The following is a 25,599-nucleotide window of genomic DNA, read 5'->3' on the forward strand; positions in this document are numbered from 1 at the left end:
CCCGCAGCCACCTGTTCGGGACCCCCGCCGTGGGGCCGCTTCCCCGCTCCTTTGCTCCTTTCCATTGCTTCCCGGCCGCCGGAGCAAGATGCAGCGCAGGAGGCGGCTGCTGCTTTTCATGGAGAAAACACCCCCCCCTTCTCCCCCCCCCCCCGCCAAAGACGCACGCTCCCTACAAGGCGGCCCGGCACCCAGGGCAAGGGCACCCAGGGGTGGGGGCTGGCGCTGGGCTGGGGGGGGTGCGGGGGGGTGCTCCAATGCCAGGGTGCGGGGTGGCTGTGGTCTCCGCCGCCCGCAGCGCAGAGCAAGGCTCGCGGCAGGGACAGCATTTGGACACCCAGTGCACGGGGAGGGGAGGGTGAGAAAAGAGAAAGAGTTTGGACACCAAAAAAAGGAAAGGAAGAAAAAGTTGGTGAGGGAGCCACCCCGAGCGACTTTCCTGGGTGAGGAAGAGCTGTCTCCCCGTGGTTTCCAGAAACGTGCCACCCAGCTGGACTGGCCACAGCGGGGCTGTGGGTGAGAGGCCGTGTACCCTATTTCGGGGCTCTGTTTCCAGCGCCGCATGTCCTTGTCCTCCCAGGGCTGTCACAGGACGCAGCAGAGCCCTGAGCCAAGCCGGTTGGCAAGATGGCTGAGAAACTGGTGTCCGGAGACCTGTTCCTGAGGAAGACCCGGGAATCGGTGTCATCCCTGGACTTGGATAAGCTGGCACCCATCTCTCCCGAGGCGGGAGGAGAGGAGTCGTCCGACAGTGAAGGGGAGCAGGAGGACAGTTCTCACAAGCTCATCCGGAAGGTGTCCACGTCCGGGCAGATGAGGAGCAAGGTCAGGGATGTGCGGTCTCTAGGCATGGGGTCAGCTCGCATGTGGGGTCCTGTGGGGTCTTCTGAGGTTGGGGATTGCCTTCACGTGCCCTGGGGTGTAAATCAGTGTGAGATGCTTGCTCTCTGCTTGCAACCCAACCAAACCCAGCCCAGCTGGCCAGCTGGTACCCAGGCCCTGGGCACACTGCAGCAGGGGCTGGGGCAGAACCAGGAGGGGGCTGAACCTTGGCAGAGAGACAGTGCATCCTGGCGAGGGCATGGGCAACGTGGTGGAAACCCGGTGGTGGCAGGATCAGCACTGGCCCTGGGGGGGCTGTGCATCTGGGGAGAGCAGAGCAGAGATTTTGCCCCACTGTTAGGGAAGAGGGGCTCTCCCAGGCCAGAATCCCCCTCCTCTAGATTGCCTGGGTCCCACTGGTGAGGGATCCCTGGGGTTCAGCTATTTGACTTAGGAATGGGCTGCATTTCATACCTGCCTGCGACTGGGCAAAGGGGGCTCTTCCAGGAAGGCTCTGCCTCCCAGACTGTCCCAGGATGAAATTTGGGGTCCGTGGCTCTGCCAGGCAGGACAGAGCGCCATGGGGAGGGAAACCTGCATGCTGACTGTGCGGCAGGATAGCGTCGCTCTGTAGGTCATCGCAGCACCGTGGGCCCCTTGGGAACAGCTCCCCTACAGCAGGCACTGCACATGCAAGGCCTGGTGGGCGGCTAAACTGAGCYGCTATCTTTTCTAGGGCCCTGCGTTAATTAGGCCATGCCAGCTCCCCTGTGGGCCCCTCACCCGCTGCCTTCCCTAGATTAAGTTGCCCATAATGTCGTGCTGGGTGGACGGGAACACCTTTGAGACAGGGCATGAGAGTCCTTTGCCCCCTCCCTGGCCGTTGACCTGGGGGCAGCTTGTGTGTGTCGGGGAGGCTTGCACAGAGGAAGCTAGTTTGGTAGGACCTACAAAAATATGGGGTGCCAGCCCTGCTGTACAAGCAGAAATGGGTGGGCCTGTGTGCCCTGTGTGGGGTGGAAGAGGGGACAGCAAAATGGCCAGGCATCTTCTGCAAAAAAAGCACAGGAAGGCTGGAAAAATAACCTGTATTGGATGGGCAAGTGAGAAGAAAYGGCTAGCAAAGGAGGCACGTAGGGGGGCCTGTATTGGCAGGGAGGATCTAGGGACAATGCAGGGAGGAAATCAGTGCCAGGCTCTTAGTGAAATGATGGGAAAGTGGTCTGTCGAATCCACCTCCAGGCTGCCCGCAACAGCCCGGAGCCTGCAGCTACCGTACGGAAGGATTAGGTGGTGGTGTGAGTGAAAGCGGTATCCGCAGTGCTCCTGGGAAGAGCCCCAGCTGAGCCCCCGGCCCAGTGTTGCACCTGGGGGCATGTGGGGGCTCGCTGCCATGGGAAGCCTCTGCCCTGGGGGGGCCAGGCTGCATTTCACCCCCTGCCCCTGAAGCGCTGAGCCCAGCTGGATGCCGCGTACCCAGCTCGCTCTGCCCCGGCTGCCCCTCTGCACAGGACTCAGCGGCTGGGCCGGCCATGCTCACCGGCACGGGGGGAAGTGTGGATGCAGCCAAAAACCCCCGTGGAAGGGGGAACGCATGCGCCAAATGTGAGCGGCGCAGGGTGAGTGCGCTTGGCGGTTCCTGCCGCTCACCCGCCTCCCAGCGTGGGAGGCACCGAGACTTGATGCTGGTGTCAGTGCTGCCTCGCGTTGCCCACGGGGCTGCCACGCAGGGGACCTGCTGCACGGAGCGTGGGGGGTGCCCCCGCCGCAGGGAAGCATCAGGACCTTTCTGAGTTCGGCRGGGTGCTAGGGGCTCCCTGCCGCCCTTGGGAGGTGAACGCCGTGGCTGACTTGGTGGTGCTGGCTTGTCCCAGGCTTTGCAGCTTTGTGTTAGCCATGTCCTAAGGGGCGGCAATGCCCCACCTACCCCTGGCTGCTCTTAGCACTGACACGGGCACCCCCAGTCCACCGTCTCGTGCATGCCGGTCACCCCCGTAGCAGCGATACGGGTGCCAGGTGCGCCAGAGCAAGGTTCGAGATGAAGGCCATGGGTTCAGATTCCCCTTGCGCTGTCCCCTGGTGCAGCCAGGCCCCGCTTGGTGCCCTTGGCTGTCTGGGTGTCATGGGGCATGGAGGGATGCAGCGGAGGTGGGACAGCGCGTGGAGTCTGGTGACAGGGAGGGTTCGGGCAGGACAGGCAGCGAGGGGTCAGCTGGGGCAGGGACTGGGGCTGGGATCAGCTCCTCGCGCACTGGCCCAGATTGCACTGCCATGCCAAGCCCAGCGTGTTGRCATGAGAGGGGCAAAGGACAGTTTTCTGGGTGTGTGGAAGTCGCATGCTCCCGGCCGGCACCATGGGGTTTTTCTACTCAGCAAGAGATGTTTCCGGGGAAGGCAATGGTGGGGGGTCTTGCTGAGTCCTTCAGGATGCCAGGGTCCCTGTGGCTGCACAAGGAATGTGCCTCAGTTTCCCCATCTCTGCACCAGGGCGGGCATCTCCTCTGCCTCCCCCAGGCTCTGGCTGCCAGGTCAGTGTTGTGGGCATGCTGGGGCACGGTTGCTGTTAGAGGTGCAGGATGAGACAGTGGAAAACTGGGCTGGCTGGCAAGGGCAGGGGAGAGCTCAGCACCATCTAGGAGCACTCAGCACCCTCCTTGAGGGGTGGCAGTGGTCATGGGGGGAGCAGGAGTGCACAGCAGGGTTTGTCGTGGACAGGGACCCTGCCAAAAAGCTGCTCCTGGGTCTGATAATCAGCTTGAGTACTGAGCTAAATAAGGGCAATAAAGAAGGAGTCGGGCTGGGACAGGTTGTGTCTGGTGGGTGAGGACCTGTCCTGGCATGTGGATGCATTGTCCCTCAGGGGCAGCTCCCAGGCCAGACTGACTGTGGCCTCTCCGCTTGGGTGGCTGTTGGCAGGAGGGCAGGGCGACGGGGGGCTGTGCCCTGGGGGGGCTTTGCTGTGCCGTGGCGCATTGGGAATTTCACGGGGAGGGCTTTTGTCCAACGTGTGTGAGGGGTGCGGGAGTCAAGAAACCCAACGAAAGAGGAAAGCAGGCACAGGACATTCCCGCTGTGACATCCTGGGCTGGCCTGCGTCCCCCTGCTCCCTCCGCTCCTGGGGCTGAGCTGGCTGTGCCTGCAGGTGCAGCAGCTCCTACGGGGCAGGAGGARCAACACCCCAGCTGTGCGGCTGAGCTGGGCCCTTGTGCCCTGGGGCAGGAGCGTGGGGATGCGAGGGTGCTCCAGTGCCCCGACACGGGAGCTGGAGCCCCTCCGCAGTGCATGCGCGGGGAAGGCAGCGGGGAGGCAGCGGAGCGGCAGCGCTCCTGCCCTTCGTTCTGGCCGAGGCTGCGGTGGAGCCAGGCTCATCGGCCTGTCCGCCGTGCCGCGGCTCCCGGCTGCCTGCCTGCCTGCCTGCCTGCCTGCCTGCCTCCCTCCGGCGGCCGCTGCCTGCCTCCTGCCTGGTGCCGGCGATTAGCCATGCAGGAGGCGATGCCGCGCGGTGGCGTGCCGGGGGAGGCAGGCGGCGTGATGGATGGGCGGGCGGAAAGGACGCTGCTGGGTTAATGGCCCGCGGAGCTGGGAGAGAGGAACCGCCAGGGATGAAGCGGAGGCGACCCCACAGCAGGGCCGGGGAGGGCAGAGCCGAAGGCAGGGCCGCACACGGGGCTGGGGGGGGAGTGGCTGGAGGGGTTTGGGCAGCGCCTTGGGATGCGGGATGCTGGAGGGGGCTGTTGTGGTGCGCTGAGAGCAAGACGTGTACGTGTCTCCAGTTCAGGCTGAAGGATTTTCGTCGAGGATCCCTCCTCTGTCTCTCTTGGGCTGGGTCGAGCTGGGCAGCACCCCGTTTGCCAGCTTTTCTCCACCTCTCTCCTCGCTGGACGGGCTCTTTTCCTTTGGTGGCGCCTTCCCCGAGCTCCAGGAGCTGAGGATTTGGGGGAAAGCTTGTGCTCCTGGATGTGATCAGGAGAGCAAGTTGCTGCCAAGCTGCCGGGGGGCATCTGGCCTCTGTCCCCCTCTCGCGCCGTGACTCTGCCGGTGCCACTCACGGCCATGCGCTGCAGGAGGTGTGCGGGCACCCCGAGCTGCTTGCCATGCTCGGGGACTGCGGAGGATATGCCCCCCCCCATCCCGCTGCCTGCTTGCACAGATGTGGGGGGCTGGGGTCCCTCGTGGGCCCTGCTCCCCCGGCTCTGAGCCTGGTGACGGGAGACAGCAGGTTCTCCCGCGTCGCACTGGTGTCCGGCCCCATGGGGACAGGACGGGGGTGGATCACACTGGGATCTACTGGTCTCTGCTGAATCCTGCCCCATCGCTGCTCCCCTCACCCGGTGCTCCCCCGTGTGCCAGGTGTATTTTCCTGTCCCCCATCCGCGGGTGGCTCCAGCTGGCCCATCCCTCCCTCCCTGAATCTCCCTGTCAAGCATCACTCCCCACTCCCGCTGTCTCCCCACCTCCAGCTTTGCTTTCTCCGGGCTGTAATTGCTGGGGCACCCCACGGGGTGCTTCGCGCTGGCCGCGGCGTGCGGAGGCGGCAGGGCCATTGTGCTCCGTGACAATGGCAGCCACCAGGTGCTGGTGCCCCCGCGGGGCTGAACGGCCCCACGGCGGAGGGGGCCTGCCTGCCGCCCCCTCTTCCTCGCTGCCAGCCGGGGGCTGCCGTTCCCTTGTGCCTGGGGGTGGGCCGTTGCCTAGGCTCCCGATGCGCCAGGTTTGGGGGGGATGGGAGGTCAGGGCAGGTGCGGGGCAGGGGGATGGTCTGCTGCATCCAGGCGCTTGGCCCCCCCGGACCACTCGGAGCAGGGACAGGGTTGGCCTCAGAGCCGTACCAGGCTGTGATGCCCCAGGCCGGCATTGGAGATACAGTACAGGGGGACAGCGTGGCGCTTGGAGGGAAGAAAGGGAGGCCCCCCCGTTCCCTCCTGCTTTTTAAGAGGATGGGGCGGCCACCTGGCTCCGAGACCAGATATCTCAGCGAGGGCGGCGGAAAAAAATGTGGCCCTGCCCCGCCTGCCCGTCCTCACCTGCCATCACCCGCCTCCCCCCTAGCTGGGTGCCACCTGCACCCCGGCCTGCCCGGTCCTCGCCCAGGGGCTGCACGGACTTGCAAACCATGCCCCCTCTGCAGCCCTGCTCGTGGTCGTGGCCCGCAGCTCTCCTCATCCCCTTCTCCTGCCTGCAGGCACGCTCGGGGAGGATTTCTCCCCCACGGGGTTTCGGGGAAAAGGGCTGGGGTTTCCGGCACACGTGACAGTGCCGACCCGAGCACCCCCCATCTCTCATCCCATGCCAAACTAGGGCACAGGCAGCAGGGAGAAGTGTGGGGGCGGCGGGGGGGGGGGAAGGAGGGGGCTCCGGCTCCAGGGCATGCCGAGGCATTGGAGAGGCTGGGGAGCGCATCCCGCCCGCGTGGGCCGGGAGCTCGGCTCTCAGCGCTCTGACACGGCCTCCGTCGCTGGCTGAGCGGAGGCGGGGAGCGAACTGGGAGCGCTCCGCAGCYTTGGTCTAGCTGCAGGGTGCCGCGGTGACTGGTGGGGAGCATGCAGGGGGGCAGGGGGGCCGCAGGAGGTGGGGGAACGCGGGGGGCTGCGAGCCAGACCCTTCTGTGCCGGGAGCCGGTGCAACCTGTGCTGGGGACCGGTGCGCTGCCCCGCAGCGCGGGCACAGTGTGCACAGCCCTGACTGATGCTGGCACAGCATTAGACGCTGTTCAGATGGGGGAATCGCTGGGACAGCGCTGGGGTAAATTAGCGCTGTTCTGTGGGACTGGGGGCCCCATCTGCTCTTGAGTGAGGCAACGTGCTTCTGCCGGGCTCCGTCCCTTTTCACGGCTGTGGTGAACCAGCCTCCTTCCCTGGGCCTGGGGCACCCCGTCTGCAGCTGGGGTAATGTTCAGTGTTAGTGTTTAGTGGCCCCGGGCTATTTGCACCCCTGAGTGCCCCTGTTCCTTGCTGGGGGTGCTGGGCATCGTGCAGGCTCAGGGTGCCCCGAGGAGGGACCTTGCATGGGAAGGATGAGCAGTATGCATGGAGGAAGGGAGTGTTTGGGCAGTCCGGGTCTCTGGCATAGCAGAGGGCCTGGGTAGTGCCAGGGTGCTGCTGTGAGGCCTGCCAGGGCCAGGCCAAAGGGTGGGCTGAGGGGGGGGAGGGCTGGATCCTGGCCAAGGGAAAAGGAAAGCAAGGCAGCACCCACGGGGCCAGGCCTGGAAACCTCTTTCCTAAAGCGGGAAGGCCACACACGGCTCCTGGGTAGCGCATCCCCAAGGCACTGCCGGGCACAGGGGTGCTGCCGGGCCTGGTCCCCACCTCGTGGCCTTGCCGGTGCCGCGTCATGCCGTCTCCCTGTTCCTGCTGAAGGTGCTGAGGCGCGTGGCCCAGCCCACGCGGGGCAGCGAGCTGAGACCCGCTTGCCAAGAGCCCAGCCGGGAACTCTGGTCCGGACACGGCCCTTGCCTCCCTGTGCCATCTCCTGGGGCTATCGTGTCCCTCCGTGGCACCTCTCCGCAGCAGGAGCCCGCCTGTGCTTGCAGCCTGTCCTTGGGGGGGACCTTTGAGCCCCAGTTTCCTCGGGAGGCCCCTCTCCATCGCTCTTGTCCCCTGCCTCCCTCCCTGCCTCACCCCAGCACTGCTTTTGCGGGGCTGCCACCRACGGCCGGTGTTTCAGCCCGCGCTTGGAGGGCCTGCGCGCTGCGTACTTGTCTGCAAGGGGGAACATGGGAAGGTGCAGTGGGCCGGCGGAGGGTGGCAGCTCCATCGGCAGCCCCCGGCTGCCTGCAGAGCTGCCGTGGGGCAGTCCCCCGCGGCAGGACTTCCTGTGGGGTAACCTCAACAATACGGAGGCACCTGGCTCCTCGCTGCCGTGGGGTCTGCGGTGAGCTGAGAACTGAAGTGTCACTGCCTGAAAGCCGGGCTGCAGGAGGCCGTGAGGCTCTGGGAGCTTCTGGCAGCTGCCTGCTTCTGCCGGCTCTTGCCAGGCCAGGTGCTGCAGCCCTCATGTGTGGTCCGGGCACATGCCCGGGACCAGGGGGGCGTTCGCCCGGGGGAGATGCATGCTGCCTGGCAGCTCTGTGGCAGGATGGGGCAGCCCCAGGTGTGGCTGGCTGGGAGTCCCTGGCCCTGCAGGGTCGSATGCAGTGTTGCAGTGACGGTCCTGCCAGGGCCTCTGCATGCTTTGGCGTCCCCTGCATGCTTTGGGATTACATGCGTGCTTTGGGATTACATGCATGCTTTGGGGTCCCCTGCGTGCTTTGGGATTGCTGGTGTGCTTTGGGATCCCCTGCCTGGGAGAAGGCAGCCTTGGCTGGGGGGCTCTGTGCCGTGACACTGTGTGTAGCGCCAGTGTGTGCTCCTGTACGTTCCCAGCTCCCTCGGGAGACTCGCTTGGGCCAGAGAAGGGCTCRGCAGGTCATGCCTTGCGGTTTGGGGGTAGCGTGTACCCCTTTGGTGCAGCCAGGGTGCAAGGCAGGATGGAGAGACTGCCCAGCCTGTGTGCTACAGGAGACTGGGGCACCCGCGCCTTGGGAGCAGGGCTGCGCTCCGAGTGGCACCACGGGGACCGAGCGGCAGCCAGTGCATAGGACACCTCTCCTCTGCCGCCACAGGGTTGTAAGTAAATAGGGGGGGACCCCAGTTGTGCCACCCCAGCGCTGTGCATGAGCCAACGGTGCAGCAGCGATCTGCGCTGGCTGTGCATGCGGTGCCAGGGAGTGCAGCAGCCAGCTGGCCATCAGCACCCAGTTACGCACCTGGCAGTGCTGCTGCCCTCCTCCCGGCGCTGCCGGCCCCAYGGCACGTGGCCTGCCAAGGACCAGACAGCTAGGCCACCGTCTCCCGGTGGGGAAGTGTGGCTGGTCCTGGGCATGTTCCCAGGGGACTGGTCCCTGCCTGGGAGGCTCCAGCGCAGCAGGGAAGGCCAGGCTCGCTCTTGTTAATCAGGGCTCGCCGAGCTCGTGTCTGGGGTGTAAAGATAGCCACGGTGACACCAGCCGGATGTTTGTGAGGTTTCTCAAATGCGCTGCCCTCTCGCCACTCACATTTTCCATTATGCAAGCACAACTGCCTCAACTGTAAATAGCTGGGCAGGGCAGGAGCGCTGCAGCGTGTGCCCCTGCACGCCTGCGTGCATGGTAGTGGTGCCTGTCTGGTCCAGGAGAGCTCCTGGAAGGGGCTCAGGGGCAGATCCAAGCCCAGCCTGGGAAGTGCAAGCTCGTTGCTAGAAAGCAGCTCAGGGTTGTCGCTGCCAGAGGCCAAGCTGTATTGGAGGGGGGGATTTCTCCAGGAGGAAACCCACCGCTTCCCTCATTTCTGGCATCCCCATTAATTCTTTAGCCTCTTTTGGTGCCTTCCAAACCTCTGGCCTGGGTGCTGTCTCACGGCGGGCGGTTCCACTGCTTGTGTCAGGACAAGCGTTTTGCAGGGGTTGGTGACTAAACCTTGTGGCAGGGGTCCTCCAACCACTGAGGAAAGGGATTGGAGTCCCTGGATTTGCAGCCCTTTAAACTCTCCCCCCACACAACAGTGCATTGCAGKAGGACAGCACCGGTGCATTTGACCCTGCTGGGCTGTCACTGCTTGGGGACTCTGTGCCTCCCAGATGCCTGGGTCCCGGAAGAGCTCTGCCATATCACAGGCACCCAAACTTGATAGGGTTTCCAAATGACTCCAGCCCGCGGGTGCCCAGCACGTGCAGTGTCCCTGCTGCAGCTGGGCTGGTTGTATAGTTGAAAGGGCTTATCCCACTGTCCTGGAGGCAGTGCTCTCGTCGGACCTCCTGGGACCTGTGCGGTTGGCAGGGGGGCAGCAGTTATGACCTGACCAAATCCTGGCACATGTCTGGAGCATGCCCGCTGCGTCTGGTGGGCTGGCAGATTTGGAGCAGGGTGACTGCAAGGACTGAGCCAGGGATGACGCTCATGCGATGCAGGTTGGTGCGTTGACTGGTGTTTGGGCTCCTCTTCTCCTCCTTGGGCAAGGCATCATGTCAGCTTAGGGCTAGGCAGAGCCTTGTGGATGTAGAAGTGTAACCCGGGCTGTGACTGTACACGGTGCCCATGAGCTGTCCATGCCAGCGTTCCCAAGGAACTTGGCCTTCTCCRGTAGCTCCTTTTCTTGCAAGCCAGCACCCTGTGGAAAAGCCTTGCTGTCCTAGTTGTAAGCACAGCCTGACCTGGTTGCACAAGGRGCTCTTCCCCAGGGTGGGCAGGCAGCTGAGCTGGGGCAGCGGGGGATTTGAACCGGCATCTTAGGGCCCTGCCTTGCGGCCAGGGGAAGAGCTGAACTTGGGTTTGGCACTCTCCCCTGGAAGAGGCCTGGCTGGGGTGCAGCCCTGGAGGGGTGGCAGCATCCCGCAGGGTGCAGCTGGGGCACCCTTGCCCACGCACGCGGCCAGCCCGTGGGCATGGCAGCCGGGGGCACCAGGGACCAGTCCAGCCCCTGCACAGCCAAGCGGGGYGTGTTGGTGATGGCTGGCCGACCTCCTGGCGCTATTTTTAGCTGCATCCCCTCCGCGGCGCTGGTGCTGCTCACTCTTTGCCTGTGCCGGCTGCGGGTGAGTCAGAGGCAGCAGTTTCATGTTGGATCCCAGAGAGTTTCGCTCTTGACTTCACCCTGGCGTCCTCCATTCCCAGGGCCGCTCAGTGCCCGGTGCATCCCCCACGGTGCAGGAGGCCGATCAACATGGCTGAGCCCCCACCGGGCTGGAAAGACCAAGCGTGGCTTCTGAGACCCAGGCTTTGCACCAAGCTGGGACCACCCCGTGCCCACCGAGGCTGCCCTGCCCTTCGCTGCAGACCTCAGCCCCTGGGCCCCGGCGCTGGCAAAGGGTTGGATTTACTCATGGAGTAAATTCACTGTAGCCCGTGCAGACCTCCCTTGTGACCAGCCTCAGGCTCACTGCTGGGCAGGTTGCATTTCAGCAACCGAGACCGGGACTGATGGGGTCCCAGCAAGCTCTCCGCAGGACGGATGCGGCCCCGGGGGAGAGCAGGGGTGGGCGTGCAAGCCCTCAGCAACGGCGGCGAGCAGAGCGTCCCTTGCTGGGGACGCGGCGAGGCGGAGGCTCGCTGCCCCCGCACTCGGGGATGTGCTCCGGAAAGGCAAACTATTTATAGAAAGCAGGGCAGGCAAGCAACTGCCGCGCAGCCGGCATGCGCCAGGCAAGGCCTCCGCTGGCACGTGCCTGCCAGTGCCGGAGCACCAGCCACTGGCTCCTGGCATGGGCCTGGCCATGGTGGGCGCCCGGGCCTTGCTCCCACGGCAGAGGGATGGCTGGGATGAGAGCTGCTCCGTGGCACTGCGGCCACCCCGCGTGTGAGCTGGCAGGAGGCAGCGGCTGGCTCTGTGGCTTCGCCTGTGGGACCTGGGTGCCAGGTGCAGGTGCGGCACTGCAGGACGGGGTGTTTGCCACCGATGCAGCAATGCCGGGCACTTTTGCTGCTGGCAAGCGTGTGCTGGGGGCGATTGGAGAGCCCTCAACCTGTRCTGTAGCGCGCAGAGGAGGCTGCAAACCTGGGGGGCTGCGAAGCTCGAAGGAGCAGCATGGCCTGATGACTTGAGCACTGGCTGGGGTGGGCTGAAGTTGCATTTGACCTAAGCATCTCTGCAACCCCATGGCTATGTGTGTGGAGAGCTATGGAGGAGGAAGAAGAGGAAGAAGGGTGCTGGTGCATGTTTTCTCTGTGTCTCATAGGTGCCTCCCCATGTGGCTCCTGCTGCGAAGCCGGGGTGCCAGGCTTGGTGAACCCAGGCGTCCTGGTGGACAGCCTGTGATCTTAGCCAGGGATTTGCACCCCTGTCTCAGGGAAGCAGAAGGCAGAGAGTGCCTGACGGCGAGCAGGAGGAAGAGTATGGCTGCGTTAGCCCAGCCCAAGTGGCCAGAACTAGCGCTTTGCCCGGCTGTGCCAGGGGTGGCTGGGCTGGACCCGTTCACGAGCATCACCAGGCAGCGTGGTTCACGGCATGGTGTGCGGGGCCAGGCTGGCATCTCCCGGCACTGAGCCTGCTCCCAGAGCTGATCCGGCTTAAAACTAGCCCCCTTTAAAAAGGGGAGTGTTTAACATGGAGGGGTGGGAGTGACCCACCAGGGCAGGCCAGGGCTGCTGTGTTCAGCACCAGCGGTAGCTCTCGGCTGGAGCGGTTGGTCGGTCTTGGTTTGGTGCCCAGCACAGAGGAGCCCAGCCCTGTCAGCCGGACTCCTGGGCCCATGAGCTGGAGGGTGAATAATAGCCACTTTCTAGACAGGATCTTACTTCCGAGGCTTCCTGTGGTGAGCCCAAAGCTGCTGTTGGCACCGCTGGTGACGTGGAGCAGGTGGCAGGGAGCCGGGTGGGCTTGTGCTGCAGTGGGCAATGCCCCCCCAGTGCTCGCCCCCCCCCGCCGCTTGCCCTGAGACGGGGTGCTTGCCCTCCCCACCCCTTTCCTGTGTGCAAAGGGGAAATGATGGGCTTGTTCGCTTCTGCCCGCTGCGGTGCAACTTCCCATCGCGTGGCTTCATTGCAGCGGGGCGTGGGAGGCGGGTGCCGCGCGTCGCCCTCCCTCGCCGCCTCCCCGTCCCTGCTGGGCCAGGGCCAGCCCGGGAGCTGCYGGGGTCTGGGCTTGGCCGCCGTGCTGCCTGGTGCCCCCGTGCAGGCAGAGTTGYCTGCAGGGACCCGTGGCCCTGCTTCGGGGCTGCAGCGTGCTGCGCTCTGGGCAGTGGCAGTGCTGCCCAGGCCCCTTCTGCTGCCACTAGCGCCCCAAACAGGTGTCCAAAGTCACCGCTCGCCTTTGGGCTGTCCCTGGTACTGTGTCCTGTGGGACGGAGGCGGCGTCTTTTGGACAGATGTGGGGACAGGGGTCAGGGCCCTTCTAGGCCACATGGGGGGCTGTGTCGAGTGCTCCGGGTCAGGACGGAAAAGGGTCCCTGCTGGGTGCTGTGACTCGGCCGCGTGCAGCGGATTCACCCCAGCGAGGCCCTGAACCTGCCCTCCCGTGGCCAGGGCAGCACAGCTCGCCTGCTGCACGGGCAGCCTGGCTCCGCACCACCCAGCCTGCTCCCACGGCCCAAAACTAAAGCACCCGGCAAAGCAGACGCCAAGCCTGACCTTGCTGTGCTGCTGGAAGGGCGTTACGTTGGTGCTGGTAGGGAAATGGGAAAACAACGTGCTGATGAACTCGTGCGCCTAATGAACTGGCAGTCTCAGGTTCTGGGATTTGCTGCTGGTGTCTGTGAAGCTCCTGGGAGTGCAACGCAACCACTTCCCGCAGCCCCAGGGAGAAKGGAAACACCAGTGGGGCCGGGGAGGGAGCGGAGAGGGCCACAGGTTTCCGGGAGCAAGGCGAGCAGGGGAATGCCCCCATGCCCGGGACGCTCAGGCCTCCTGGATGAGGGACACTTTGTGCCCGGGACGGCAGTGGCAGCTAAGCCCGGCTTGGCTCACCCCCGGCGCTGGCGCCTGCCCAGCCTGGGGAAGACGTTGACTGCAATAAAGCCACAAACCCCGCAGAGCCCTGGCATGTCAGGGTGCCACGTAAGCGAGGAGACCAGGCATACGTCAGCTCCCACCACCCAGGGCCAGGCTCAGGACCTTTTGGTGTGCTGGGGACCCCCTCCACCGGCATCATGGGCGACCTGCCCTGGCCCGCTGGGTGCAGCCTGTCTCGCCCAGGGGACCYACTTGGACTTGGGTAGCCGGTGGCAGGGACCGTGCTGGGAGCCTCAGCCCAGGTATTTCAGGGCCTCCTACCCTGATCTGGGATCTTGCCCTAGTCCCTGTGTCAGGCTCCGTGGTGAATACAGGGTTGTCACTGGTGGTAGAGCAGTTGCTGGCAAATGTCCCTGCAGCAGGCTCTCGTGGCACCCGGGAAGCGGGGAAGAGCTAGYGCTGCCCAAGCTCATGCACAAGGACTTGTCGTGTAGATGGAGGAACTTGGTACCTTCTGGTTGACTAGGGAACCTGCAGACGCCTTCTCAGAGTCAACCCCTTCCCAGGCCAGGCCTACCCCACTGAGGGGACATGCTCCTTTATTTTTCTTTTTAGTTTTCTATTTACTGGCAAAATGAATTTTAAGGTGGGGGGGAAAAAAAAAATCCCAGCTCCGAGCACTTTGTGTGAAATGTGTCACTTGTGTCATGGGAGCCTTCGAAAATTTCCCAGTGCTGCTTGTAACTAAAACTGCAAAAATGTCACCCCAGAGTTGCTGTGTGCTGACTGGGACGTGGAGGAGGGGGTCTCCAGGGAGAGGTGCCATGGCTCCTTGCAACACACACAGTAGTGTGAAGGTTGGGAGCTGCGATCGGCGCTGGGGTTAGCAGGGTCCTTCTGGGTGCAAAGAGAAAATTGCTCCTAAATGATTTTTGCAGCCCTGAAGCTCTGGGGCTCAGTGTGCTCGAAGGATTTAGCCCACGTCTGTCTGTGCCCTACATAGCAAGCATCTCACAGCCGTTGAAATTTGCTACCCGCCTCTGTAATGTCCAAGGAAAAGGGGAAAAGAGTTTCCACACGGGCTCGGGAGGATATTGAGCAGATCCGCATCCCCTGCATGGGGATGCCCTTGCTCCGGACACGTATGTGCAGACTGCAGGCAGCCAAAATCTTCCTGGTCTCGTGGTGGACCTTGGAATGGGCTTTGCTTTTTGCAGGCTCTGTCCCCTGGCCTGCTCACTGCCCGCTCCATTGCCCTGCTGCTCTGAACCAAATCCCGCAGTGAAGCTGCGTCCGGGCTGCCCAGCCCAGGGCTGGTGCAGTGCTGTTGTCCACATCACTGTCCCTGAGGCTGCCAGGGCTGAATGACATAAGGACAGGGCTGTGCCAGGAGAGCACAGTGCGCTGTGGCATGCTGCCAGGGTCCGGGCAACATCTGCTTGCATCATCGCCTCTGGCTGCYGGGAAAAGTCGCTGCAATGGCCACAGCTGCACCCTGGGAACGCTTCATCCCTTGGCCACCTCACAGCGAGAGGAAACCGGCTTTCAGGGCCACCTTCTGCTCCTGCGTGGCCGAGCGCCCTTGGAGTTAGATGAGGGGGCAGCGCAAGATGCCAGGTTGCGGAGCTGGAGGCTGCCAGCCCATATCCTGCCAGCTGCATGGTCCCAGAGCCAGGCAGGAGCTGAGCACCTGCGCCAAGCCCCACTGCAGCACTGGCTCCGGACCCTGCTGTGCTAGCCCAGAGCTGCTGCCGCGGACCCTCCACATCCTGCTGCTCCTCRCTGTCATGGGCCTGCCGCAGCCCTCTTGCTCCTCTCTGTCACAGGCCCTCTGCATCCCCTCATGCCTCACCCACACGTGCTGCTTGTCCTTAGTGGCACAAACCAGTGATTGCAACAAAAATGGAGTTTGTGCCAGTGTCCGCCACGGGAAAACGCATTTTGTGGAAGTGGCATTTTTGGTTGGATCCCAGCCTACTGTGGCCGGACACTGCCCTGTCTGGCTCTGCCAAGGGGCAGGGGTTGGTGGGGATACTGGCCTTGCAGAGGCGCTTGTGCATGGACTTGAGACTCCCTGGAGAGCTGTGCTTCCCTTGCTGGCTGTGTTGGATCTGGGCTCAAGGCAGTTTCAAGCTCACCACCTCCTCTGTGTGCTCTTGCACCCATGGGGAGATACGCTGCAACTGCGCCAGCCAAGAGGCCGGGTAGGGTGCCCTAGTGGGTGCGCAGAGTCTGGCGCCTGGGAGCACAAGGTCTGTTTGAAACCTGCCCGGCCAGCCTCGGGTGCGTTGGGGCCAACCACAGCCGAGCCCTGCACCTGTCTCAGGGAGGAAAAGCCGTGGCAGGGGGTGATGAGGGCTTGGAAGGACCCTCCSCAAGTGGAGGCAGAGCCTCCACAGCCCTGGTGTGGGCGGGTGACGAATTGAGAACATTTCGGGGAACTTTCTGTTTCCTGGTTCTCAAACACCCGCGCTGCTGCTCCCTTTCGCTTCCCTCTCCTGCTCTTCCTGCTGGGGCTGTGCATGCCCCGGCTCGTGTGGGGTTGGAAGCTGCTCCTTGGAAGATAGCCTGGGACTTCCCAGCACCAGRAAACCCAGGCACCAGGGAGCTGGCTGAGCGGAGTCAGGCCTGACTGCATTTGGGCGAGCGAAGGTGTGAGGGGTGCACAGTTCCTCTGCCTCGGCTCAGTCACCAGGCTGGCGAAACGCAGCTTCCCCCCAGCTGTAAGGGCTGTTGTGCGAGTCCCGTGGTCTGCTGAGACCAGACAGCACGCCCAGATCTCCAGGGCGGAGGGGCCTTCCGAGGAAAGGTTGCCGTGTACCTCGCAGCGTGGCCATGTCTGGAGGCCCCGTTAGCTCTGCAGAGTGTGGCTGGAGCATCGCGGACCCCACAGAAAGCCAGTGAGTTGCTCATGAGGGATGCAAAGCCCTGAGGTGGAGGGGTCCCTTAGCAGTGAGGATGCAGTCACAGGCTGACTGGGACATGGTACCACCTCTTGCAGGATGCAAGCTGGGGAATGCGCTGGTGGCGTAAGAGTTCATAACCCAGAGCCTCGGGGCTGCAGTTCTCTTGTGATGCCCTCGGCGCCCGGTGGTAGTTCACTGTTAAATACACATTTAATTGTGTGCTGGGATCTGATACAACTGCCGTTCTGGCTAATTGCAGAGGAGCATCTGAATAGGGCTGCCGGYGGTGTTTAAAGGAGATACAATCAAAGATTGGGCAGTGCCAGAGCATCTCTGCCACCCCACTCAGTGGAGGCTCATGGCTGCATTGCAAACACTAATTAATTGAGCCTTGTAAACACTGCTGTGAGGAGGATAAATATTGGCAGGTGCTGTTCTGGGAGGCAAGAGCAACGCTGGGACTGGAGGCCAGGCTGTGGAGCCAGCACAGGGTGCATCCTGCTGCAAGGGCCCCCTTGCTCTGCCCGTCACACTGCTGTTGGTCCCACTGCAGGGCTGTCCTCTCTTAGGGATGCCAGTACTGGTCTTGATGGTGAGACCATCTTCACGCCCGCCTGTTGAACCCAGGCGGCTCTCTTCGGGTTCTTGCTTTGTGAGAGAGGGCAGGTCCGCTTATTGCTCTGGGTGAGGATGGGTGGCCTTGGGGACATCCCTGCTCCCCATCAGTGCCAGCCATCTGGGGAGGGGAGTCGCAGGACAGGCAGGGACACTGCTGTCCTCTGCTCACCAGGGCAGCTTGATGACATGACCCTGGGTTTATCCATCATCTGTGTTGTGGAGAAACTGCACAGTGGCAGACAGTCTCTGTGGGGGAGGAGGGGATGGTGTGTCCTGGGGTTGAGGCAGCCCGAGTGGAAAGGGGAGGGAGCTGCTGTACCAGGGTAATTCCAGCGCTAACAAGCAGTCCTGCTGGTCCCCGTGGCTCTGGGGCGCTGCTGTCCCCTCCCAGGGAGCCCTTCTAGCCTTCAGCTCCGTGCTCCGCCCTGCTCTCCCCTCCATGCCTAGGGAGCTGCAGTGGGTCGAGGCTCCCCTGGGTGCTGCTCCTGGGGACAGGGAAGAGGAAGTCTGGCAGAGGTGGCAAGAAGTAGTGGTTTTGCATTGCTGGAAACCTCCCTTCACCCGTTCCTGTAATGCCTGGCAGTGTTCCCTCAAAGCACCAGCTCCTGGAGTCCCATGACAGAGGGACTGGTTACAGGGACAGGTTTGAAAACATGACCCATGTGCAATTGTTGCACGTGTCCAGACTCTCGGGCTCTGGCTCTGGTCAGTCCTGGAGGACTGTATGAGCAGAGAGTGGGTTCTCCTCCCTCCCCAGCCCTCCCTGGTGAGGTGCCCAATGTACCATCTCCCCAGGGCCTGTCCTTCCAGCATGTCACTAAACGGGACTTTATTTGGCTCTTGCCAACTCTTCCAAGGCCTATCCGTGCTCCCTCTGTGGCTGCTCTTAATGCAAGAGGAGCGGGATTGGGGAGCCCCCTCCAGGGAGCGAGAGGCATCATCTTCACAGCATCTGGGAGAGAAGCAGGGCTGTCTTGGGGTTGGAATCTCCTGCAGTGATGCAAAAAGTAGCCAATGCYGAGGGTGCAGCCAACAGGCAAGGGACATCATTGCTGTCACTATTCGGCACTGGTGGGACTTGTTCTGGGCAGCCTTGGTTCTGAGCACTTAAGCCAGTGCCAGAGGTGCTGGGGCTCTGGCTGCGCCTGCCCAGGCAGAATTCACGGAGAACACTTCCCCTGCACCCATATAGGCTGCCGAGGGAAAGCCTGTGCATGGGCATGAGGCTGGCCAACCATGCTGCAGGGGAGCTGGGAGGTGGGCACCACCGTCAAGTGAAGGGGCGAAGGCTGGGGGTCCTGGGCAGCCTCCTATGTGGAGGCTGTGCTGGATTTATGGCCCCTCTGTGTGCCACATGCTAGGCATGATGCCAAATTTGGCATCTTTGGACATCCTGTCCCACATACATCCAGCAGTGTCCCACCCATGCTCTGGGCAGTGCTTTACTTCTGGGCATGGGACTGTAGGGGAACAGCATCGCTGGAGGGTCTTTGTCGAGGCTGGGGGCTCCCTGGGGCTCAGGGATGGGCTGCGCTGCAGGAGTTCATGTGTTTCTGTGGTCTCTGTGCAGAAAAGCGTGAAGGAGGGGCTGTTGCTGAAGCAAACGAGCTCCTTCCAGAGGTGGAAGAGGCGATATTTCAAGCTGCGGGGCAGGACCCTGTATTATGCCAAGGACTCCAAGGTAGGCTGGGCGCCCTCTGTGTGCCGAGCGCTGGTGGCTGCCAGGGCTTGTCTCTGGGGGTTGGGGATGGTGCAGTAGCCACTGGGAGGGGTATTGAGCCCCACAGTTCCAGGATGCTGAGTGGGAKGGTTTGACCCTGAAGGTCCAGGGATGACCTTGAAAATCCCGGCTTGCAAAGCAGAGGTCCAGGATGAATGAGCACTTCTCCCAGTGTGTGTGTGTCCCCATGCAAGGAGTTGCGCAGAGTGATGCAGCTGGTGAGAGAGAGGAAAAGAGCTCATACCCTTGGTCTCTATCTCCCACACATGGTAGGGGTGCAAGAACAAGGTGTTGGGYTGCACTGGTGGCAGTGGCTGGATGCCTGTGTCGGGAGAGCAAGGATGTGGCCAGTGAGGAGGCTGTGGCTGTCCCCGGGCAGCCAGGTGATCAGGCTGTAGCCCATCTGTCCAGGCATGTCTCCCTACGGACAGCTCTGGTGCCCGTCTCTGCCCCAGTGCTGTGGGAAGGGAGGCTTTGCTGCCCATAATTTTGGACTCTGGGACCTGCCACTGTCTCCGAGGCTGAGAGCAGGGCTCTGATTTCTCCCCTGCAGTCTCTGATCTTTGATGAGGTGGACCTATCTGATGCCAGCGTGGCGGAGACCAGCACCAAGAACATCAACAACAGCTTCACGGTGAGGGTGGTGCAGGGCACCCATCCCACTGCCTGCCTTGCCACTCCACCTCAGCTGCAGCACCTGGCCCACGGAGCCAGCAGCTCCAGGCATAGAGCCATGGCATGTGGGGCAGCCCCCCAATGTGGTGGCATGGCCCTCATGTCCTGTGCTATCAGAGTGGGCAGTGAAGCTGGAGGTGGCATGAGCCATGGGATGCTGGTGCATGATAGCTCTACACCCATGGGGTYTGCTGGGGGGCTGTGTGGGGACCTGACTCATTGTGTGGTGGCTTTGCAAGGGGACATAGAAGCCTGGCTTTTCTAGGTGATCACGCCTTTCCGGAAGCTCATCTTATGTGCAGAGAACCGCAAGGAGATGGAAGACTGGATCAGTGCCCTCAAGTCTGTCCAGAAATGGGAAATCCATGAGGTGAAGGAGGCTGCAAGCGCATGGGTGGCTGTATCGGTGATGGTCCATGGGGCAGGAAGCTGCTCAGGGGATGCAGGATTACCTGGATAGGCAGGACCATGCCATGTGGCCAGCGTGCCCAGGCAAATAGCCCCAAGGAGCTGATGCACCAGATCAGGGTGGGCTCCACCAGTGTGTCCAACTCTCTGGCCTCCTGGGCTCTATCTGCTCCCCTTCTGGGGCTTGGACATCCTGCCCTCAGACCCAGACCTGCAGCGAGAACAGATGGGAGCGGGACTGGGTGTATTTGGGGGAGCTGGGACAGGGCTAAGCCCACCCAGTTCTGGCCAGTTCTTAGGAAGGTCTCTCAGCCAGGGGGTGAGGAGGGAAGGGGTGCCTGCATGGGGCTGGCTGGGGGTCCTGCAGCGCTCGCCCAGTGCCACGAGCATGGGCCYGGGACTGATGGGCCAGGGCTCTGCCCCGGCAGGCCACCCAGTTCAACATGGAGCACTTCTCGGGCATGCACAACTGGTACGCCTGCTCCCACGCCAGGCCCACCTTTTGCAACGTGTGTCGTGAAGCCCTCTCAGGTGTCACCTCCCACGGCCTCTCCTGTGAAGGTAAGCACCACCAGCCGGCTGGTGGGAGTCGGGGCCTACCGTGGGGTGTGCTGGGACTAGTGTGGGGCTGGCCCTCTCCAGCTAGTGGGCAGCACAGGGGGCTGAAGGCTGTCTTGGACCAGGAGTGATGCAGGGTGATGTCCATGGCCAGATTTGCTGGGATGGAGCTGTTTCCAGCCTCAGGGGCTTGGGGCCCAGGGGTGCACATCCCCTGGGGGACCGTCCCTGCTCCTCACCCACTCTTCATCCCAGTCTGCAAGTTCAAGGCCCACAAGCGCTGTGCAGTGAGAGCCACCAACAACTGCAAGTGGACGACCCTGGCCTCCATCGGCACAGAAATCATCGAGGATGAAGACGGGGTAAGCACCTCTGCTCCGTGCGGGGGAGCCACTGCGGTGGATCCTGGCAGGACAGAACAGCCAGTGTTGGAGCACCTGGCAGAAGTGGCCTTTTACTGCCCGAATGAGGAGCAGGGATAGCCCTGGCACCCAGGTGTCCCCTGCCCTCTGTGGCCTCTGGGCCTGGCACTGGGGGGACCTGGCCCAGGGTGGTATGCAGGGGACACTGTTTTCCAAGTAGGGCCATCTTTGAATGTTTACCGGTGACTCTCTTGCTCTGCCCCAGGTGCTGGCATCTGCAAAGGGCTAGGCAGGCATGGATGAGAGRAGGCACGAGGCCTTCCAGTACTGGTTTGCTGGTTAGAGCTATGGGGCGTCCCCTGCCCTCCTCTCCCCAATGCCATGGTCGCTGTTTCTTGGGCACGCCAGGAACTGGCCTGAGCCATTGGTGGCCAACTGCCCTTCTTCACAGGTGGCCATGCCCCACCAGTGGCTGGAGGGGAACCTGCCCGTCAGCGCGCGCTGTGCCGTGTGTGACCGGACCTGCGGGAGTGTCCGGAGGCTGCAGGACTGGCGGTGTCTCTGGTGCAAGGCCATTGTAAGGACGTACCCCACCAGTGCCTCTCACCCTGGTAGCAGATCTGTCCCTACTGCTTCTCTGCCTTGTGCAGCTTTGTGCACCCTGGCCCATGGCAATCCCAGACACGGTTGTGGGCTGCGGACTGGTTGGGGTCCCTGTCTGATGCCCCTGGAGCTCTCATGGGGTGTTGGCTGAACAAGGACTTGGCAGGGCTTTGGGAAGGATGGCCCCAGTGCAAGCTGTGCATCAGGCACCCAAAGAGCTGGGGCTGAGAGCCACGGTGCTCATCAGTCACTAAAAATCAGCTGCTAAAAAATTAGCGCTCCTTCTGGCTGCACCCCTGGGGAAACTGAGTCTCGGTGGGAAGTGATCAACAAAGCCAGGGGTTGGTGCTGGGTCACCTCACTTCTGCCACAGCCCATGCATGTGTCCCTCTACCCCCAGGTTCACAGCGCCTGCAAGGAGCTCTTTGGGAAGAGATGCCCCCTGGGACAGTACAAAGTTTCCATCATCCCACCAACCGCCTTGAACAGCATCGATTCAGAYGGTGAGTCCTGGAGGGGGGAATGGCTGGTCTGTGGATGTGGGGGACAGGCACCTCTCTTCAGCTGTTCGGGACAAGGTCACTTTGCCTTGAGTCCTGTGAGCTCCAGCTCCTCCTCAGCAGATTTTGACTGGGCTGTTGCAGCACTGTGCCTGCTTTCCTGTGCGGCACCAGCAGCACCGTGATCAGTAGGTTCCAGAGTCAATGTCCCTCCCTGCAGCACCCTCAGCTGAACTCTGCTTGTTGCGATGTGCTCTGACCCAGGGCTGCAGCAGTGCCATGCTTTGGGGTGACACTTCTTCCCCAGGTATTGCTTTAGTGGCTCCAGCCAGGCCTGCCTCTTGCGGTGGCCCTGGTCATGGTCCATGCCCCTCCTTGCTCTGCGCTCTCACTCACATCCTGCACCTGCTGGGGGCTTGAGACACCACATCTCCTGCTCCGTCCTCTCTCTCTATGTGGTTTTCCACCCCTTCCCCGAGATAGCTGCTGAGAGGGGTGTCTTTGCCCCTCTCCTTCGCCACAGGCTCCACAGAGGTGTGGGTGCCTTTGCTCTCTGTGGCCTGGCTTATCCCCAGGCCGGGGTTGACAGCACAGCTCCAGGTGCCTGCCCCGAGCCCCGTCTCTAACCGCAGTGGCTGCCCCAGATTGATGGCTGCTTGGCCATTCATCTCCTTGCAGAGCAAAGCAAGAGCCTTGCTTGGGTTATTTCTCTATTTCTGAACCTTTGCTGGCTTTTCTGTAACGCAGAGCACAGCATCCCCAATGGGTCTGGGTGTCTGTGAGATGTTGGGAGGATAAATGTTCTCCGTGCCCCAACCTCATGGCAATGGAGAGAAGCGATACCTGGCCCAGGGAGACTCCTTTCCCCTTCTCCCTCTCCCTCTCCGGAGGGGTCCAGCTGGCCTCCACTGAGCAAAATCTGTTCTTCTCCTCCAGATATTTCTTTCCTTGTTCTTTAATGATTTTCGGCGCTTCCCTCAGCCGGTGGCTCATCTGCTTCTCATTACTCATCAGGATGCTGTCAGGGTAACCATCACGCGGCTTCTTTTCAGTCGTAAGAGCCATGTCTCCTTGTGGCTGGGCCCCTATTAGCATCACTGCTCCGTGCCTCCCACGGCAGCCCAGTTACACGAAGCTGGCGGTGGCTGCAGCAGCCGTGCCTCTGGGTCTGCAGCCCATCTCCGGCGGGCGATTGCTGGCGGACCCTGGCTGGGCTCTCCTGCAGCGGCGGGTAACCCTGCGAGGCTGCAGCACTCCCCCTCCTCCCTGCCGTGATTTCTCCCCCGCTGTACATGTGCGATCGGCAGCCGGCTCTTCCGCTCCCAGCCCACACACTGACTCAGCAGCCCCCAGTGTTTTGGTTCTCAGATCCGCTACGGTTGTTCCTGGGCGGCAGCAGATATCTAGTGATGCCTGGGCCAGGCGGAGGCACCAGCTGGCCCACAGCAGGCCGTGCTGATGCTGCTCTGCACGTGCCCGCACCTACCAGGAGCTCCCTCGGCTGCCCCAAAAAGCCTCCCGGCTCGCGGTGGGGTGGCTGCACTGGGGCTCCTGCAGGCACCAGGGCTTCCAACTGTCCCTCACCAGGCGCTCCCGGGGGGGGGTCCGGGTGCGATGGTGGCAGCGAGGGCCTGGGGGTTTCAATGCAGCTGGATTGCAAGGGTCCCACTGAAGGAGCCTGGAGGAGAAGGTCCCTCAGCAGAGCCGAGGGAAGGAGCTCAGCACTGCATTCATGGAGGGCCAGGATGAAGCTGAGGCAGTATTTACAGATACTGCAGTACCGCGGCTAGTGATTATATAGCCACGCAGCTTGCAAACTCTTCCAGCCGCTGTGAAGGGAGAGACCAGACAGGCAGGATGTGTCTGGATTACCAAGTGCCTGATGTCTCTGCACAAAAGCTGTGGTGGTGGTTAGGGCAGGGGGAGTGTGCTGGGGGTCAGCCCGGGTGGGCGCAGGCGACCGCTTGGAGCCGCAGGTGCTTCAGGGCTCATGGATGTGGCAGCGGCATGAGTGCGGGAGTGTCCCCRAGCCAGGACACCAGCCATGGAGGGCCACATCCCGGGACACAGTGGACGGGACGGGGTGTGCCACAGCCAGCTGCAGGCTCCAGGCCAGCTATCGATTCTCCTTTGCCTCGAGCACATTTCATCCCCCATCTAATTTCTTAAAGCACCGTGCTGGCTGCCAAGCCTCCCTAGGCCTCTGCGTCATTCACCTCCACCCTGCCAGATCTCTTGCACAAGCAGGCAGCAGAGCTGGGGGTGACAGTACAGCTTCCTGTGGAGGAAGCTGTCCTGGGAGAGTTGGAGCATGGCTGGTCCTCAGTGGGCACCGGGGGGCTGCAGGCTATCGCCTATGGTCATGCTTTCTGCCAGTGCCACCCTGGTTTGCACTGCTGGGTCAGAGAATGCTGTGCGCTGGGGGGTTTTGCTAGGTTGGTCCTGGTTGGATTGCTGGCACAGTGAGGAGCTGGCCATCCCATACTCACCATCACTTCTGTCCTCATCGGAGCAGCAGCCCAGGCCCCAGTTTCACCTCGGTGACTTGCTTAGGTCCCTGCTCCATCACTGCCTCTGCAGGCACAAACTTGGATCTGCCCCTCATGCCAGCCTGGCACAGCCTTGGCCCTTCCCCCATCCCTATTCCCATTCCAATTCCCTTTCCCATCCCCATTCCTTTCTTCATTCCAATCTCTATCCCCTCCCCATTCCTATCCCCATTCCTTTCCCCATCCCCACTGCCATCACTATTCCCATCTTTATCCCCATTCCCATCCCCTACCCATCTCTATCCCCATACCTGTCTCCATCCTCATCTCTGTTCCCTTCCCCATCCCCATTCCTATCCCCAGCTCCATCTCCATTCCCATTCATTGCCATCTCTCAGCTCACTCTTGATTCCTCCCGTCTCCATCCCTTGAGCATCCTAATTGCTGTTTCTTCAGCCCTCTTTCTTGACCCCAGCAGCCTACAGTTTGGGCATAGCACAGTACAGGTGTCTGTGTGGCCTCTGGTCTCCTAAGGTCTTTCCTTTAGTGTCCTTGGGGAGAGAAGAGCCAGGGATGGGGACACTGCTTGGAGCTCATGTGCATGGGCTCACTACAGGTTTCTGGAAGGCCACCTGCCCCTCATCCTGCTCCAGCCCACTCCTGGCCTTCGTCAACTCCAAAAGCGGGGACAACCAAGGGGTCAAGTTTCTGCGCAAGTTCAAGCAGTTCCTCAACCCGGCCCAAGTCTTCGACCTCATGAATGGGGGCCCACACCTTGGGTAAGCACCAGCCTGGGCACTCAATCTCCTGCTGGGCTCGGGGGGGGGTTGCATCAGCGTGGGTCCCACGCAAGAYGATGATGCAGCCCCGAGCCCCCTCTCTCCTGCCCCGGCCAGGCTGCGGCTCTTCCAGAAGTTTTCCACCTTCCGGATCCTGGTGTGTGGGGGAGACGGCAGCGTGGGCTGGGTCCTCTCTGAAATCGATGCCCTTGGCCTGCACAAGCAAGTGAGCGGAAGCGCGGCTGCATGGCATTGCCGCTGCATGGGGCTGGGCAAGCTGGCTATATCCCGGCCCTCTCCCTAAAACCAGCACCCRTGGGGCAATGGAGTGACAGCCAGCCCCCTTCTGCATGCCCAGGGTGCTGCAGACTCCTGGCATGGGTGGGTTGGGGTGCAAGGGACAAGAAGTGGGTGCTTGGTTAACGTGGACCTCAACTTCAGAGATAGGGATGTTTCAGCTGGTTCCTACCACCCCTTGATGTGGGTGCCCAGGGCTGGGCCTGCCCTGATCCCCCAGCTTGCTCAGAGCACCCTGGACCTTCTTCTGCAGTGCCAGCTGGGTGTCCTACCCTTGGGGACCGGCAATGACCTGGCACGGGTGCTGGGCTGGGGCAGCCTGTGTGATGATGACACCCAGCTGCTGCAGATTCTGGAGAAGCTGGAAAGGGCCACTACAAAGATGCTGGACCGGTGAGTGTGGTGTGGGGCACTGGGACTCCTGTGGGACTGGGGCAGAAGCATCTCTGCTCACCACTTGGCATT

At 62.3% G+C, this 25,599-nt stretch overlaps 1 protein-coding gene across 7 annotated transcripts in view; it reads left to right on the forward strand.

Moving 5' to 3' along the window:
• DGKK (diacylglycerol kinase kappa) overlaps positions 1 to 25,599 on the forward strand; it is a 35,335-nt gene that overhangs the window by 937 nt on the left and 8,799 nt on the right. For 6 of the 7 annotated variants that reach the window (XM_026091450.1, XM_026091452.1, XM_026091455.1 and 3 more), the window contains exons 2-12: positions 581 to 825; positions 18,314 to 18,424; positions 19,017 to 19,097; positions 19,404 to 19,508; positions 19,975 to 20,107; positions 20,360 to 20,466; positions 20,918 to 21,043; positions 21,470 to 21,572; positions 24,675 to 24,837; positions 24,955 to 25,063; positions 25,388 to 25,527. In XM_026091450.1, coding sequence (XP_025947235.1) covers positions 628 to 825; positions 18,314 to 18,424; positions 19,017 to 19,097; positions 19,404 to 19,508; positions 19,975 to 20,107; positions 20,360 to 20,466; positions 20,918 to 21,043; positions 21,470 to 21,572; positions 24,675 to 24,837; positions 24,955 to 25,063; positions 25,388 to 25,527 — 1,376 coding nt within the window. In that variant the 5' untranslated portion in view covers positions 581 to 627. Of the gene's footprint in view, positions 1 to 580; positions 826 to 9,494; positions 9,745 to 18,313; positions 18,425 to 19,016; positions 19,098 to 19,403; positions 19,509 to 19,974; positions 20,108 to 20,359; positions 20,467 to 20,917; positions 21,044 to 21,469; positions 21,573 to 24,674; positions 24,838 to 24,954; positions 25,064 to 25,387; positions 25,528 to 25,599 lie in introns of those variants that run through there. The other variant, XM_026091456.1, reaches the window with a different exon arrangement.

Source organism: Apteryx rowi, unplaced genomic scaffold, assembly GCF_003343035.1.
Source record: "Apteryx rowi isolate R43461 unplaced genomic scaffold, aptRow1 scaffold_901, whole genome shotgun sequence".
NCBI classification, from domain to species: domain Eukaryota; kingdom Metazoa; phylum Chordata; class Aves; order Apterygiformes; family Apterygidae; genus Apteryx; species Apteryx rowi.